General features: G+C 43.0%; 1 protein-coding gene across 4 annotated transcripts in view; it reads right to left on the bottom strand.

Annotated features, from left to right (window-relative positions):
- LOC137432254 (protein kinase C epsilon type) overlaps positions 1-18,757 on the bottom strand; it is a 238,626-nt gene that overhangs the window by 163,676 nt on the left and 56,193 nt on the right. Inside the window, exon 2 of one of the 4 annotated variants that reach the window (XM_068124056.2) lies at positions 12,754-12,893. The exons of the other annotated variants lie outside the window; for them this stretch is intronic. Coding sequence (XP_067980157.1) covers positions 12,754-12,816 — 63 coding nt within the window. The 5' untranslated portion in view covers positions 12,817-12,893. The remainder of the gene's footprint in view (positions 1-12,753; positions 12,894-18,757) is intronic. 4 annotated transcript variants of the gene reach the window in all.

Raw genomic sequence — 18,757 nt, 5'->3', positions numbered from 1 at the left:
TTTTTAAAGCCAATATCAAGACATCACGTGCAGCTCATTCAAATCATCCTGTACCCCTTGGCTAATCACTGACAGTCAAAACGGCTGTTCAACAGCTGTGCTATGAAGTGACCATTGAAGGTTCAAGTGACCATCCGTGACCGTTTTGTCTGACAGTGAGGACACTATTGTCCACAAATAAGTTCACACACTTACTACACGCAGTGTTATTGTTGATATTTAAAGGTTTCAAAGGTGGTAAGTTTCTTTTGCGTTTTCGGTCTTTTTGAAGTTGGTCAAAATGGTCAAATTTTTCGGTCAAAATGCCCATTTTGCACTGGCCTTTTTAAAGCCAATATCAAGACATCACGTGCAGCTCATTAAAATCATCCCGTACCCCTTGGCTAATCACTGACAGTCAAAACGGCTGTTCAACAGCTGTGCTATGAAATGACCATTGAAGGTTCAAGTGACCATCCGTGACCGTTTTGTCTGACAGTGAGGACACTATTGTCCGCAAATAAGTTCACACATTTACTACACGCAGTGTTATTGTTGATATTTAAAGGTTTCAAAGGTGGTAAGTTTCTTTTGCGTTTCAGTATATATGTATATATATATATATATATATATATATATATATATATATATATATATATATATATATATATATATATATATATATATATATATATATATACATACACACAGTAATACCCCAGCCTACGTCATTAATTGGTTCCATAAGGCGTGAACGGAACTCGGTTTTTGACGTAAACCGGGCGTAATACCTTAAAATGAAGACAAACACCGTAAAACTAGAGCAAATAACTGGAGAAGGCTGCGGCTTCGCCCTGAATCTTTGCCGCTCCCCGTCGGGAATCCCTCCGTTGTTTTCTATTTCTATCGGTCGGGTCTTCTCCTTGAACAGGGTGACCGGCACGGACGTGTCGACCGCGAGCTGGCTTGTGTGCCGAGTCGCTCCGCGGCCCGCTTCACCACGGCGTGCTTTACCCAACGTGTCCGAGCAGTTTCACCGGTGGTCGTGTCGTGTCGTCTGTGACAAACGAAACGAACAAGCTCAGGGTTCCGTGAACCCGGCCGCCCCAGGGATCGACGCTCTCCTCCTAGTCGTAGGTGTGCCCCGTCTTTCCTCGATCGGCCGAAGTTGCTTGCTTCTTCTTTTTTTGGACGATGCGATATACGCAGAAACGATGACGTACAGGCAGGCATTTGCAAATCCATGCACATGTGCACATGAACACGTCGATCGGTTCGTCGACGCTGGATGCCGGCGAGGTGGCCGACGAGGCACCCCGGCTCGAGGCATGACACGGTCACAGTCATCCGAGCCGGCAGGGTCGTCATGTTTCGCCGTTGCCACGTTGCGTTGGTTGTTTTACACAGTAAAGGAATATTCACAAAAATAACAGCGAAAGACAAAGCAAGCACGCGACCACAGCACAGGACAAAATGCATATGGCGTCGCCTTTGTTTTGAATGAGAACCAGCAGCTACGCGTACGTATACGTACATTTTTTTTTTTATGTGCTTTTTATTGTATTTTAAATTGTTTTTTTAGCTTCTTTTATTGTTAATTTTTATGTACTACAGACTTGGCATTTAATATGGAATTTTTTTTTTTTCTTGACTTGGGTTTAATTTCTTAACTCAGTATATCAATCTGGTGAGTTTCTTTTACACTTTGACGATTTATTTGTTAAAAGAACCATGTGACTGATTGTCTGTCGCAGCAAGAAGTCAACAACAGGATTATATCACAGATGGCGAGGCAAAATGTACGGACAGGTGCATTTGACGATTGGCTTCACAGTCTGCTATACAAGGGTTCTTGCGTTCTGTATTAGTGGAAAACAACTGCAGCACGTCTCCAAAAGTTATTGCCGCTTCCTCTGGAGATGGTCCGTTAACTCGACAATGCTGTTTGTCATGGAGTGGTGGCTTTACGAAATTACGGCATGAAACAGCGTGCTATTGCTCGGCAGTGTGGCATCACTCAAGGTCAGGTGTCAAATATCCTGAAACGAAATGCTCCGAGGGGTGTCCCTATTCCAATCCCGAGGCCAGGATGTCCCCGCAGAACCACAAGGAGGGATGATCGCCAGCTGCACCGGTTAGTCCGCAATGGCCATACCAAGTCAGCTAATCGGCTTAGGGCTGAGTGGCAGTAACTGACAAATGTGCCTGTATCCAGAAGGCTAGTCAACCAACGACTGGTTCAAGCAGGCTATCGTGCCAGGCATCCCCTGAGAAAGCCATGTCTGACCAGACAACACCGCCAGCGCCGATTGCAGTGGGCCAGAGAGCACCGTCAATGGCAGCCAGGACACTGGAATCACGTGATCTTCCGTGACGAGTCTAGATTTCTGGTCTATCGTCAAGATGGTCGCATCCGAGTGTGCAGACAAGTGCATGAAGCCTACAACAAAGATTGTATAGTGCCAAGAGTCCAAGCTGGAGGTGGTGGGGTGACCGTTTGGGCTGTTTTTCAGGCAGGGGGCAAAACTGACCTGGTTGTTCTGAATGGAAACCTGAACCAGTTCAAGTACAGGGCCATTCTGGAAGAAACATTGCTTCCATTTGCTCGTGCAGCCTTTTGAGGAAACTTTGTCTTCAAAGATGACAATGCACGGCCTCATCGTGCTCGCATGATCCAACACTTTCTTGCTGACCGTGGTGTAGAGCATATGGAGTGGCCTGCCATGTCTCCGGATATGAATCTGATAGAGAACTTGTGGGCAGAATTAACGCGTCAAATCGACCACTTGGACCAGCAGTCGACCTCTGTGCGTGAATTGCAGCAGACTATTGTCACTGCATGGCAAGCGATTCCTGTCCAAACCTTGACAAATCTCGTGAACAGCATGCCTCGACGTGTACATGCTCTCCTGAATGCTCGTGGGGGTTACACGAAGTACTGAACTGTAATTTTACTGTCCGTAATCCCAGTCGTAATTTAACTTTTGTTTTTGTTAAAAATAATTTTTGGCTAATGTGCAAAATAAAGAGATACTTCTGGAAAACATACATAAGTTTAACACAGTACTATCCATGAATTGAGATCGATATCAGTTTACATCACTTTCAAGGATCAATTTATTTGTTTCGAAATGTCAAATGTGGTTTTTGTTTCTTTTAAAGGTCACATTAACAAAATCTAGAATAATTTCAACATAATTCCAATGAACTTTTGATTCTAAGACATCTTGAAAAGTAAGTTCACCCCCACAAAAAAAATATTCCATATTAAATGCCAAGTCTGTATTTTATTTATTTTAAAAAAAAATTTTTCACATCCTATTATAATGTTGGAGTGACGTAAAGTCGCACATAATGACGTTCGCTGAACTGAAATTTACTCTCGTAGAGTGGCGTAAAGTCGGATTTGACGTAGGTCGAAATGGCGTAAAACGGGGTGTTGCTGTATATATATATATATATATATATATATATATATATATATATATATATATATATATATATATATATATATATATATATACAGTGGAACCTTGACTTACGAGTTTAATCCGTTCCGTGACCGAGCTCGTAACTCAAATTGCTCGTATCTCAAATCAAATTTCCCCATTGAAATGCATTGAAATGCTATTAATCCGTTCCAGCCCGCCAAAAACCACACCAATTTTTTTTAAAATATACAGTATATATAAAAATATCTCGCGCTTTATATTTCACCTGTATGCAGCATACAAGTTGGCAGGATGGCCTGGACTGGAGGTACGCACACTTGACTCTAAAGTCTAAACTGTCCAGCCTGGGTTTGAATCCCGACCCAGCTATAACCTGTCATGGGTGAATCACAGGCAGGGTGATTCATCAATGGGTGTACCGCTAAACTGGGCGCCCCGTTTGCGTCCCATTAGTTGTTGGATGTTAAGGATCTCACCGTGTTTTCCACAAAGAGAAGGCGAGCTATCGCCGGCACTCTGAACAAGTTGACGGCAGAGATACTGTACTTGCACGGCATGATAACCACGTGTCGCACGATCTCTTGTCATGGTCCACAAGATTATCACAGAGAGGTGCAGCTTCCAGCGTTTCGAGATCTGATCCAGGCCTATCCATCGAGACCGGTCCCAGCGTTCTAGGCCCGGTGGTTGTCTCAGACGGACCCGACAACGGCAGTGTTCGTTTTAACTCGATTCGATTCGAGCGCCGACGTGCCGGCGAACAAAACCGGTCATATCTTTTGAACGCGTGGCTCGATTTTTACAAAATAAACTTTTTCTTGAAGGTCTGAACCGTGCGCTCAAAACGATACCGAGTTTGACCCTGAGAGAGCCGTTTTGCGCCGGCAAAGGCGCCTTGTGTGACGTGAGGACCACGTCGTGCTGCATAGATTATCATAAATTATCATATCATTATCGGCGGCGTTATATATCATTAGCGCTATACGACAGAGATACTGTACGTGCACGTCAAGATAACCACGTGACCGGAGCCCACCTGGCGGCGGAAACTCAAAATAACCGAAATGCGAAAACTAAAATGCAGCGCTATACTACGACAGAGATACTGTACGTGCACGGCAAGATAACCACGTGACCGGGTGGCGAAAGCTCGTAACTCGGATCTCGGCTCGCATCTCAAAGCAATAAACTGCCAGAGTGACGGCTCGTATCTCGAAAAACTCGTAAGTTGGGGCACTCGTAAGTCGAGGTTCCACTGTATATATATATATATATATATATATATATATATATATATATATATATATATATATATCTTTTTTTTTTCTTTTTTTTTCTTACATACATACACGTACACACGTCAAAATATTTGCAGCTCAGGGTTCATATTGGTAAAAGATAGCACACTGAGCAGTAAAATAATAAATTATTTATTAAAACCCGATGTTTCGAGAACAAGCTAGTTCTCTTCCTCGAAAGCGTTAAGAGCGGTGTGGTGGTGACACCATGAAGTTCAGTTGGGGATGGTTTACATCATGGATTGATCCAAGTAGTCGCAAATTTTTTCAAAACCTTTCAAAACATTTTGAATTTACTGACATCGATCGTCAATTCTTCACAACGTCACCAAAAGTGGCAGAATAATTTGAATGCATGGAGCCCTGTGACTGGCGATCCACGACGCAAACCATCCTTAACGAAACTTATCGTTGCCACCACCACACTGTTTTTAACACCTCTGAGGAAGAGAACCAGCTTGTTCTCGAAACGTCAGGCTTTAATAAATAATTTAATATTTTAATGTTCAGTGTGCTATCGTTTACATATACGAACGAGTGCACATATGAATGGAAACGTGTGTGCTCACTTGACCTCTTGACATGATATACCCGACCACCATCGATGAGAAGCTTGGTCTTGCTCTTTACAGATTTACACCTGGTGATACACGGACGAGTGTATAAGTTTGTATATATACAGTCATGTGAAAAAGTAAGTACACCCCATGTAAAGTTTGGACTTTTTCAACATACTTCAACATACAGCTATTTGATCTTCATTTCAACAATATTGATAGATAAAGGTGATATAATATAACAAATGTCATGAAACATTTACATTTTGTAGTCCATTGTACAATTTAAATAAACAAATGCAAATTTCGCATGTGGAAAAAGTAAGTCCACCCTTGGCTCTAATAGGTGGTGTTGTCCCCTTTGGCAGAAACAACCTCAAGTAGGCGTTTCTTATAACTGTCTACCAGTCTCGACATCGACTGGGAGAAATTTTTCCCCACTCCTCCATGCAGAATTCTTTCAGCTGTGCGATGTTTGAGGGGTTTCTTGCATGCACAGCTCGTTTCAAATCCCCCCACAACATCTCGATGGGATTTAGAACCGGGCTTTGACTTGGCCATTCCAAAACCCTCCATTTCTTTCTTTTCAGCTATTCCTTGGTGGATTTACTGGGATGTTTAGGGTCATTGTCATGTTGCAAGGCCCACCTTCGGTTGAGCTTCAACTTTCCGACAGATGGCCTCACATTATCCTCAAGCAACCTCTGGTACAATGAAGAATTCATAGTGAATTCTATGATGGTGAGCTGCCCAGGCCCTGATGCAGCAAAGCTGCCCCAAACCATAATATTTCAACCACCATGCTTTACAGTTGGTATCAGGTTCTTGTGGTCAAATGCTGTCTTTGGTTTTCACCAAACATGTCTTCTGGTACTGTGGCCAAATAGCTCCACGTTTGACTCATCTGCCCAGAGCGCATTGTTCCAGAAGTGCTGGTCTTTGCCTAGGTGTTCATTGGCAAACTTTAGTCTTGTCCTGATGTTCTTTCTGGACGGCAAAGGTTTCCTCCTGGCACACCTCCCATGTAGATCAAATTTGTGCAGCCTCTTTCTAATGGTAGACTCGTGCACTTTGACATCAACAGTGGCAAGAGCTACCTGTAGGTCCCGTGATGACATTCTGGGGTTCTTAGAGACTTCTTTCAGCATCTTACGGTCTGCTCTCAGGCTAAACTTGCTGGGGCGGCCTGGCCTGAACAAGTTGGCAGTTGTTTGGAATCTTCTCCACTTGTAGATAATCTTCTGGACAGTTGAATGATTGATTTCAAATTGTTTGGAGATCTTTATAAATCCCTTCCCAGACTCGTAGGCATCTATAACCTTCTTTCTGAAGGCCTCGGAGCTCTTTTGATCTAGGCATGGTAACGCCGCACACTTCAACAACAAAGAGCAAACCAAACTAAATGTCTGAGGTTTAAATAAGACTGGTTCCTCCAAGATCCTCTCTAACGATGTTCTAATCATTTGCACCATAGCTGGTGCACCTGATTCTAATTTTAGGTATTTGAAGTAGTGATAAATGTAGGGGTGTACTTACTTTTCCACATGCGAAATTTGCATTTATGTTTATTTAAATTATACAATGGACTACAAAATGTAAATGTTTCATGATATTTGTTCTATTTTATCACCTTTATCTATCAATATTGTTGAAATGAAGATCAAATAGCTGTATGTTGAAATATGTTGAAAAAGTCAAAACTTTACATGGGGTGTACTTACTTTTTCACATGACTGTACATACACACACACTGCATGACCAAAAGTATGGGGACACCCCTTCTAATAAGTGGGTTTGGCTGTTTCAGCCACCCCATTGCTGACAGGTATATATAATGAAGCACACAGTCATGCAATCTCCATAAGACATGCAATCTCCATAGACAAACATTGGCAGTAGAAGGGGCCGTACTGAAGAGCTCAGTGACTTCCAACGTGGCACCGTCATAGGACGCCACCTTTCCAACAAGTCACTTCGTCAAATTTCTGCCCTGCTATAGCTGCCCCAGTCAACTGTAAGTGCTGTTATTGTGAAGTGGAAACGTCTAGGGGCAACAACAGCTCAGCCGCGAAATGGTAGGCCACACAAGCTCACAGAACGGGACCACCAAGTGCTGAAGCGCGTAACGCATGAAATCGTCTGTCCTCGGTTGCAACACTCACTACCGAGTTCCAAACTGCCTCTGGAAGCAACGTCAGCACAACTGTTCATCGGGAGCTTCATGAAATGGGTTTCCATGACTGAGCAGCCGCACACCAGCCTAAGATCACCATGCGCAATGCCAAGTGTCGGCTGGAGTGGTGTAAAGCTCGCCGCCATTGGACTCTGGAACAGTGGAAACGCGTTCTCTGGAGTGATGAATCGCGCTTCACCATCTGGCAGTCCGATGGACGAATCTGGGTTTGGCGGATGCCAGGAGAACACTACCTGCCCAAATGCATAGTGCCAACTGCAAAGTTTGGTGAAGGTTGAATAATGGTCTGGGACTGTTTTTCATGGTTCGGGCTAGGCCCCTTAGTTCCAGTGAAGGGAAATCTTAACACTACAGCATACAATGACATTCTACACGATTGTGTGCTTCCAACTTTGTGGCAAAAGATTGGGGAAGGCCCTTTCCTGTTTCAGCATGACAATGCCCCCGTGCACAAAGCGAAGTCCATACAAAAATGGTTTGTCGAGATCGGTGTGGAAGATCTTGACTGGCCTGCACAGAGGCCTGACCTCAACCCCACTGAACACGTTTGGGATGAATTGGAATGCCGACTGCAAACCAGGCCTCATCGCCCAACATCAGTGTCCGACCTCACTCATGCTATTGTGGCTGAATGGAAGCAAATCCCTGCAGCAACGTTCCAACATCCAGTGGAAAGCCTTCCAGAAGAGTGGAGGCTGTAGCAGCAAAGGGGGGGGGGGGGGGGGGACCAACTCCATATCAATGGCATGATTTTGGAATGAGATGTTCGATGTTCGGGTGTCCGCATACTTTTGGTCATGTAGTGTGTGTATATATATGTGTGTGTGTATGTATATATATATATATATATATATATATATATATATACACACATGCTAGAGCGGGGGTGTATGCATATATATATATATATATATATATATAATATATATATATATATATATATATATATATATATATATATACATACATACATATATATACATATATATATATATACACACACACATATATATATACACACACTACATGACAAAAAGTATGCGGACGCTCGAACATCGAACATCTCATTCCAAAATCATGGCATTGATATGGAGTTGGTCCCCCCCCCCCCCCCCCCCCCCTTTGCTATATATATATAGAGGGATATATATATATAGAGGGATAGAGAGAGATAGAGCGGAGAAGTACATGGATAAGAGGAAGAAGTTGTTTTTTGGGTTTGTTGATCTGGAGAAAGCATTCGATAGGGTTCCACGCAAAGTATTGACATGGGCATTGAGGAAGTTAGGAGTGGAGGAATGGTTGATCAGAGTAGTGATGGCAATGTACAAAAGAGCACGCACAGCTGTAAGGACGAAGGACGGGAACAGTGGTGAGTTTGAGGTGAAGGTGGGAGTGCATCAGGGGTCGGTACTAAGTCCACTACTATTTGTAGCTGTGATGGAGGTGCTGGCTCAGACCGTAAAGGAGGGTTTACCGTGGGAGTTGTTGTATGCAGATGATCTGGTGTTGATTGCGGAAAGTATGGATGGACTGAAGGAAAAGATGAACAAGTGGAAGGAATGTATGGAGACAAAAGGTCTGAAGGTGAATATCGGAAAGACAAAGGTGATGGCAAGTGGTAAAGCATGTGGTGAGGTGGAAAGAACTGGGAAGTGGCCGTGTGCTGTGTGCAGGAAGGGTGTCGGAGTGAACTCCATTCAATGTACAATGTGTGCTGAGTGGGTTCATCAAAAATGTAGTGGTCTGAGAGGGTCATTAACCAGTGTGGCAGCTACATTCAAATGTAAGGTGTGCACAGAGGGAGCTGCAGATGGAGGAAATGTTGAGTGATCTTGGAGACGGCGTGAAGCTGGAAGGTGTGAAAACATTTTGCTACCTCGGAGACATGCTGAATGGAGAAGGTGGATCAGACTCGGCAACGGTTGCTCGAGTGAGATGTGCATGGAAGAAGTTTCGGGAACTGAGTGGCGTGCTGATGAGGAGGAGAGTGTCGCTGAAGCTGAAGGGGAAAGGTGTATGCTGCATGTGTGAGAAGTGTTATGATTTATGGGAGCGAGACATGGGTAATGAACGTAGAGCAGCAACGAAGGCTGGAAAGGGTGGAAATGCGAATGGTTCGATGGATGTGCGGAGTATCGTTGAGAGAGAGGAAGACAAATGATGAATTGCGAAATATGATGGGAATATTGCCTGTGATTGATGCTGTGAAGAGGAACAGGTTGAGATGGTTTGGTCATGTATTGAGGAAGGATGAAAGTGACTGGTTGAGAAGAGTGATGGAAGTTAATGTAGAAGGAAGTAGAGGACGGGGAAGACCGAGAAAGACTTGGCTAAAGATGGTGGAAGAAGAAATGCGGGCAAGGGGGTTAACAAGGAGAGATGCAGAAAATAGGGCAAAATGGAGAAGATTGTCAATGGGACCGCAAGGCTAACCCCCGCTCTAGCAGGGAACATGGCCTTAAAATGCATGTTGTTGTTGTTGTGTTGTTGATAGAGAGAGAGAGGGATATATATTATATATATATATATATATATATATATATATATATATATGTGTATATATATATATATATATATATATATATATATATCCCTCTCTCTCTCTTTCTTTCTTTCCCATACATGTAAAACTCCCTTAAGAATGTTCAACACTCCATTGGCATCATTCAAAAACAGCAAACCTAAGTCAGGCACCCACCCTGGTCTGATTGCAAATTCCTGTCTCCCATCCCAGATTTTCAACACAGCTCAGAAATCCCACATTTTGTGGACTTTGTATCTGTTATGTAAAGTCAGACCTAAAAGGTAAGCAGGGCCGTGTCAGGCATTAAACGGCACTCGTGTAAACTCCCTGCAAGTCATTTGCGTGAATGCAATCATTCAGGTACATATGTTTCGCACTATAACATGGTAAGACTCTACATCACAGAGCACAACTTTCAGAAGAGATATTAAGCTTGCTGCATACATTTCTGATTCCAACTTTCGCAAAGAAGGCCTTGGAGCCAGTACCACAACCATTAAAGCAAACGTGTTCAAAGACATTTAATTCAATCCAGATTGAAAACGGACTTAACAAAGTATGTTCGACTCACTTTCATGTTTATATGACGCGATTCATAAACAAAAACCTCCTTTTATAACACGCTATTCAACACATGTGCACGCGAACGGTGGGTTTCTTCCGTTTAGTAAAATTGCACACATTTTGCATAGCCAGACATTACCAACTCATGGATAGTCTCAAATTCAGAATAATGCAGCACGTTAATGCATTTCATTCCACTGGAAATTCTTTTTTTTCCCCTTCCACCAAATGCATTTTCCTTTTGCTGCATGTGTGAGAAGTGTTATGATTTATGGGAGCGAGACATGGGTAATGAACATAGAGCAGCAACGAAGGCTGGAAAGGGTGGAAATGCGAATGGTTCGGTGGATGTGCAGAGTATCGTTGAGAGAGAGGAAGACAAATGATGAATTGCGAAAGATGATGGGAATAGAGCCTGTGATTGATGCTGTGAAGAGGAACAGGTTGAGATGGTTTGGTCATGTGTTGAGGAAGGATGAAAGTGACTGGTTGAGAAGAGCGATGGAAATGAATGTAGAAGGAAGTAGAGGACGGGGAAGACCGAGAAAGACTTGGCTAAAGATGGTGGAAGAAGAAATGCGGGCAAGGGGGTTAACGAGGAGAGATGCAGAAAATAGGGCAAAATGGAGAAGATCGTCATGGGGACCGCAAGGCTAACCCCCGCTCTAGCAGGGAAAATGGCCTTAAAATGCATGTTGTTGTTGTTGTTGTTGTTGATATGAACAGTGATGTGGCTTTTATTGAAATGCTACAAATACTGTTTAGATTTTGATTTGTGTGCGATATGATTTAACGGATGTTTATATGAATCGTTTAAAATAAAAAAAGCCTTCAATTTCTGATATTTTGCCTTTTCATTTGGGCCTCCCAATTGAAGCCCCGCCCATAGGGCGGGTACCGTTGCTTGTTTGTTTAAATCCATTCGGGGGGGATTAACCTGCAATGGAGTATTAAATGCATGAACCGGAGCCGAATTGTTTTGTGAATTGGTATTAAGTGTTAGTGGAAACGTGATATCAGACACTGCCAATTGAAATAGAAAAACTAGACATGCTAAATCAAGATGGGATTAGAATGTCACATCTTTTGTAAAAGTCTCCTTGTATACACAACAAGTACACATAAAGGATACAAAATGTCATCTCTCAAGGAGAAGCCAAGCTAACCTAGCAATGACCTATTGTGTTTGCTACCAAGGTAATTCTTGGAAGAGTACACAACAATTATGAAGGTACCTAGTTTAAACCAGAAATACGAGAATCTTAAAACGTGATTGCAAACACAGCTGCAAAAAACGCCCTGACAATTCGCTAAAAACAAATGGTAACGTCTGCCAATGGCAGGCAGGCAAATGTGGTCGAAATGATGCAAAGCGTAGATACAGAGAACGCCGAGTCGTCATTGCGAGATCTGCAGGAATGCATTGAAAAGTGGTGAAGGAAGGCACAGGTTCATCTGACGGCAAACTGTGGTCGGCTTTTATGTGCACGGCCTGTGAGAGCTCACGTGTCACTCCTAGTGGAATGCACATGGCTCGGAACAAGTACTGCACACAAGGGCCATCTTTGAAACGGCGGTGACACCAACGATCTTCCATATAATTGCACCCATGTGGGCCTCAATTAGAGTTATTCAGCACTGCAGTCACCCTGACGTTTAATTCATCGGAGGGTTCAACTACTTCCGTGACATATGTAATGCAGCTTAATAAGTGCTGCCTAATTATCGGCTTTCGAGGTAAAAAGATGGGGAAATAAGTAGGAGGGTGGGTGGGAGTTCATTGCATGAGGCAGTCATACTGAAAAACATATTAAAAAGCACGATTTGAGATTAATCCTGGGATTATCCGTACAGTAAACAAGATTCGCTGAATAAAAGATGAAGTTTTACACTTAATGATGAGTGACACTTGTCACATGTGTCACACATGACACTTGTACCTTAGAGAACGTGGCACGACGGGCTGGACTGTTTATCAGTTCTCTTCTGAACACATGGCCTATGGTACTGAGATGTTAATTTGTCCATAGTATACTAATGTTCTTGTATTTATGCAAGAGTACACCGACGCCTCCAAATTGTGTGTAAAATACGTATGTACATTGTACAAGGTCCTTCGTTAGCCAAAGTTGATCACTGTAAAAACATTTTTGACTTGAATGGGACTCGATAGAGCGCATACCTCCGCCAGGCTGAACAGCTGACATTTTGTATCCACCGATAGGCCGGATCTGGATCCGGACATGAACCAAAATCTTATCGGCTTGTTCTTGTCACATGACCAAATTTCGTCCGAATCCGTCCACAACTGTTCGAAATATCCTGTTCACAGACAAACAAACAGACAGACAGACAGACACACACAGGGGTGAAAACTTAACCTCAGTCCACCTTAGGTGGTGGAGGTAACGAGTACAATAAATAAATAAATTAAAAGGATAGCTCATTTCCTAGCATGCTCGTCTCAGAGCCACACTGAATCTTGTGCGAATTAAATAATACTAGGGCGTGCCCGCACGTACGTGCTTGCCCGTACGTGCGTGCAAAAAACAATGCGTGCAAACAACAACAACAAAAAAAAACTTTGAAACCACGTGGCAGTAACGACCACAGAACCCCCCCTCTATTTACATGAAATGGTTTGGTCCATTCGCAAAGCCAAAGCGAACGGCTTGCACGTGGCAGTAACGACCACAGAACCCCCCCCCCCCCCCTCTATTTACATGAAATGGTTTGGTCCATTCGCAAAGCCAAAGCGAACGGCTTGCGAGTACGGTGACCATACCTTGGGAACCACTTGTCTGATTAATTTCAAACCTTGAAAAGGCACATCCTCGGGTCCCCAGCAATATACCTGGCAAGTTTCAAGTATATCGGACCGGTAGTTGTCGAGAAACAGCGGTCGCAGACAAACACACACACACACAGACACACACACATACACACAGAGATTACTGGAATTATAGATAGATATTAGACAAAAATATTATTTGATATTGATGAAACGCAAAAAAAAAAGAAGGTTACAGTGGCCCGTTAAAAATATGGTACACAATTAAATGGATTAGATCAACAGGAATGCGACAGGTGTGGTCCAGGTCCAGAGCCATCCGGCTTCACAGTCAATGGTGAAGAATACAAATATTCCTCGGTTTTTGGCAATCTTTGACTAACTGGTCAAGTCCTCCACTGAATAGAATGAGATAAACCGCTCAGCGCTTTCCCCAACTTGGGTCCACATGTTCTTGCTCAGAAACGTTTTCTCTTCTGCAGCTTTCTGCTCCTTGCTGCCTGCAGCTAAACCACGTACTCTTTATAGCCAGGCATATAGCCAGGTCATCATCGCTGTCAAGAGTTAACCATGCTGGTTGCATTGAAAGTGCATTCCAAGATAATGCCAAATGCCAATGTAGCTTCAGGCATGCAAAAGCATAGCAAAGGCAAGTATTCCAACAACAATGCAAGTCACTTGGTTATCTCATCTTATTTGACAACTTCCTGGTGTACAGACAGACACCTGAACTGACAACGATAAGCGAAGGCAGGCTTTGATATACTTTTTTTCTTTACAGGAACGAGGCTCATGGTAGAGCAAGGTATTACTGACGGTGGGACAAACATCAAGGGAATGAACGAACAGGAAAGAGGAACAGGAGAGCAGGACTGAAACTTACAAGTAAAATGATTGAGTTAGAAACGGTTAATGAAGGTAACAAAGATCTTGGGTCAGAAATGAAGTGACAAGATATGGTTGAAGTCCTGGAGGGATGAGTGAGAAAGAGGATCCTCTGGGAGATGGTTCCATAGATATTTGGTATCTTTACCATCATGAATCATGTGCCCATAATTATATTGATTTTTTTGGTATACAAAGTCAAAGCTCATGGAAAAGCTAGAACACAGAATGGATCAGGACACAGCAGAGAAAAAGTAACAGTAGAAAGAGAGAGGGGACGACAACACACCATCATGGCACCCTGGTCAGCAGTTTCGAGGGACAAAATAGAGTGAGATAGACAGACAAGGGATGTAGGGAAGAATGAGGGCTAGGGGAGGACATGCAGGTTGGACAAGATGGTTACAGACGCAAACTCTCAGGAAGAAAACATTGGAAACTTAGAAAGAGGTGGGCATGGGGGAGGAGTGGGTTAACAGGGATATAAAGAATCATGGTTTTGGATTGGGAGTGGTGAACAACTATCTTGAAGATCTGGAGGGAAGAATAAGATTAAAGAGAAAGTGCAAGTTGTTTACACTGGTGGGAAAAAGTGGAATGAATGAGTGGAGATGAGTAGTGATCCTGGATATTGGGAGTTTCACCAGAAGGGGGTTGATGGTGGACCATGTCAGCTCTGCAGAAACCTGGGGGGACAAAGCATGGAAAGAGCAAAGGGGGCAAGACCAGAAAGGAGGCGGGAGAAGACCAAGAGGCCACCGACCTGTCTGCGATGGGAAAGTGGTAGGCCCATAGACTCAGCTTACATCTTGTCTGATGTGGAATACACCACAAAGCCATCAACATTAGGTTGACTATGTTTGGTAAGAACAACCATAGCATGATTCAAATTCGGCAGTCAGCAATCAATGAAAAATTATTCACAAATTATTCCTTAATTTCACTCATTCATTCAAATATGTATTCCAGCTGCATCGGCTCGAAGTAAGGTTAGTTCAAAAAAAATTATCCCGCATATAAAGTACTGTGCAAAAGTTTGCGTTGTTCCAATGATATTTATACTCTTTCAGGTAAATTCATATATTTATAATTGATAACAGTCATGTGTGTTTATCATTATTATAAATTAACAACCTTTATAAATACGTGTGAAACAAACAGATGAAATAAATAACAAGAACAGTGTCATTTTATAGTATCAACTAGAACGGCACTCAGTAGAGAGCAAACCCCCACCTGGCTGGCCATATCACTCAATGGTGAAGAATCACTTAAAATATTATACCATCTGGATCCGGATCCGGATCTTCAGCAAAATTTAATCGATTCTTCCTTGTCACACACACAACCTGTCCAACAGGTTTCGTCCAAATCCATCCATAACATTGAGATATCCTGCTATGTATGGCTTTTTAAAAGTGATTCTTCATCATTGTGAGACAGGGCCAAAAGCCATAGAACCACCTAAAGGTGGTTCCAAAAGGTGGTTCCAAAAGGTGGTTTCAAAAGGTGGTTTCAAAAGGTGGTTCCTAAAGGTGCTTCCTAAATGTGCTTCCTAAAGGTGGTTCCTAAAGGTGGTTCCTAAAGGTGGTTCCTAAAGGTGGTTCCAAAAGGTGGTTCCTAAAGGTGGTTCCTAAAGGTGGTTCCTAAATGTGGTTCCATGGCTTTTGGCCCTGTCTCACAATGGTGAAGAAACACTTTAAAAATTTAATAGTTATATCCGAATCCAGATTCAGATCCTCACCAGAATTGAATCGATTCTTCCTTGTCACACACACGACCTGTCCACCAACTTTAGTCCAAGTCCGTCCACAACTTTTTGAGATATCCTGCTATGTATCGTTTTTGGTCCCATCTCCCAATGGTGAAGAATCACTTTAAAAATTCCAGTAGCCGAATCCGAATCCGGATCTTCACCAAAATCTAATCATTTCGTCCTTGTCACATACGCTACATCTCTGCCAAATTTCGTCCGAATCAGTCAACAACTTTTGGAGATATTTTGTTCACAAACGGACAGACAGGGGTGAAAACCTAACCTCCATCCACCTTTGGTGGCGGAGGTAATAAATACTTTGTGTGTCCACCCCCTTTGCCTTATTGAGTGCCGTCACTGTTTTACCCATGCTTCCTGTTTCCTATATACGACTGAAGCATTCATTCAGGAATATTGTGCCAAATATCCTGTAGAACATTCCACAATTCTACAAGGTTAGTTGGGTTCCTCTTGTTCTTTGTTTCCAAGTAATCCGAGATGGGGTGGCCATTCCAACACAGACCACACCAGCTGTAACCCTGTTCTCCAAATACTGTTTTACTACATTGGAAATGTGTTTCGGATCATTATCTCATTGTTGGAAAATGAATCCCCTTCAGATTAAATGAGTGCCACTAGGAACTGCATGGTGCTGAAGTATCTTACCTTTTGTTAGCGTTGCATTGATTACCTCTGCCACCGAAGGTGTCCTAGCAGTGTCCATGCGTTTTATACCTCTCCCACCCCCCGCCCCCTTCCCACGCCTCCTCCCTCCAAGCCCTCTCCCTCCCACAGATCTTCCGATGTCCCTGCTCTCAAATGTTGTACTTGTGTGCTTCCCTCTCTCTACCCATCTTGTCTCCTGCTCCCTTTATCTTGCTTTATGTGTCCGTTTTTTTTTTTTGTGATTAATGTGATTGATTGTGTGATGGGATTTTGTGATTTGTCTTTCACGAGCCTCGATCTTGTATACAAAAAAAAACAAAAAAAAAACGCGTCTATTAGATCCAAAAGTTCAAACTTTGATTCATCAGACCAGTGTACCCAATTCCGCCTGGTTATTCAATTGCCCAATCTGGTCGTCTTGCAAATTTTGTAATAAATAAATAATTTTCACCTTATTCAGTAGTCTCAGCAGTGGTTTCTTTGCTGCAACTCTGCCATGGAGAGAGACCTGCTGCAATCAGCCTTCTGCACACAGGGCTGTGCATCACATTTTCCCCAAGTCTTCTGAAGTTGAGGGGGAGGTGAGGGGGGAGGGGGAGGGGGAGGTGAGGGGGGAGGGTGGAGGGGAGGGGGGAGTGGAGGGGAAGGGGGGAGGGAGGGGGAGGGAGGGGGAGGGGGTGAGGGGGGAGGGGGGAGGTGAGGGGGAGGTGGGAGGGGAGTGGAAGGGGGGAGGGGGGAGGGAGAGGGGGGAGGGGAAGGGGGGAACGGCTAGCTTGGCAACCAATAGCAGGCTTTTTACTTTTATTTTTACCTCAATGAGGGCTATATATATAGTCCATGCTTGGAGCCTTCAAGTTCAACATAAAGTTTTTTATGAAAAATAATGCAGATGTATACACAAAGAATTAAGTTAAGCACCCCCCCCGTTTTTTTACAACCTCGCACATTACAAGTTTGTTGTCGTCAAAACAGTGTAATATACCCATGATATTGCTATATTTTCTGGAGAAGTGATATTATGGTCACATAAAAACATAACAATCATGCCGTTTTCAATATTTTATTCTGAATAATTTAAGGTGAAATTTTTTGGGAATTTTAGGCATATTTTCACCTCAATTTAAGTATGGAGCTATAGGTCCATCACGGACAGTGTGGATGACGTTTATGTTTTCTAACGTACAGTCATTGTTCTGAGAAGATCTCTAGCGATCTTTGCGTCAATAACGTGTGTAGGACCCACGTGATCGGATCACTGACTCAACCAATCACTTTTTTTCACTTTGATCACTCAATTTCATCAATGGATAATTGCTAATGTCATACCAATCATTATTTGATCTCACATACCTTAGAATATATGCCAATGTATACATATACACAAAGAATATATATTAGGGGGTGCTTACCTTAATTCGTTGTGTAGGGGTGCTTAACTTAATTCTTTGTGTATATAACAATCCACCAATGCAAGTTCAGAAATGAATGCAGATCCTTTACTTTGCGATACAAACGCAATTCCCGCCATTTCCACTCACGATCAAGGCCTCCACAGTGACCGTGCCTCTTCTTCCTCCTACAACTTCGTCTCATTTCACTCAAAATGCACGAAATTCTGCCGCATGAAATTATGTAGAGGCCTCGTTGGGGGGATATAAGGTAGATAAGGAAGGCGTTGTAACAGAAGCATCAAAATAAAAGTGGAAGAACATAAGGAAATGGGAGCTATTCTGGACCCACAGCCAAACCCGACAAACCATTGCAATACACCCCGAACGTCTAGCGCCACCACAAACTACACCATAGAATTGCAGCTGGCGCGGTTTTTTTTAAACCATTGATATTAAAATAAAACGTAGCCTAAAACCACCGAGATTTTAGGCTGATTCCGAATCTGTGTCCTAAAACTTTTCACTGATGTGTAATTCTTGAGTTATAAGCGGACATCCAGACAGACACACACACACACACAGACACTCCTCCTTATATATAGAGATGTGTCCTACCTCTTCTCCTCCATGGTTGAGACCTGGACACATAAGAAATGACCAAGACATCTTGCAATGTTCCATATGTGATGAAATGATG

The sequence above is a fragment of the Myxine glutinosa genome, chromosome 1 (assembly GCF_964187855.1).
Source record: "Myxine glutinosa chromosome 1, kmMyxGlut1.1, whole genome shotgun sequence".
NCBI classification, from domain to species: Eukaryota; Metazoa; Chordata; class Myxini; order Myxiniformes; family Myxinidae; genus Myxine; species Myxine glutinosa.
The sequence above is the reverse complement of the archived record's forward strand: the minus strand, read 5'-3'. Positions and strand labels throughout refer to the sequence as shown.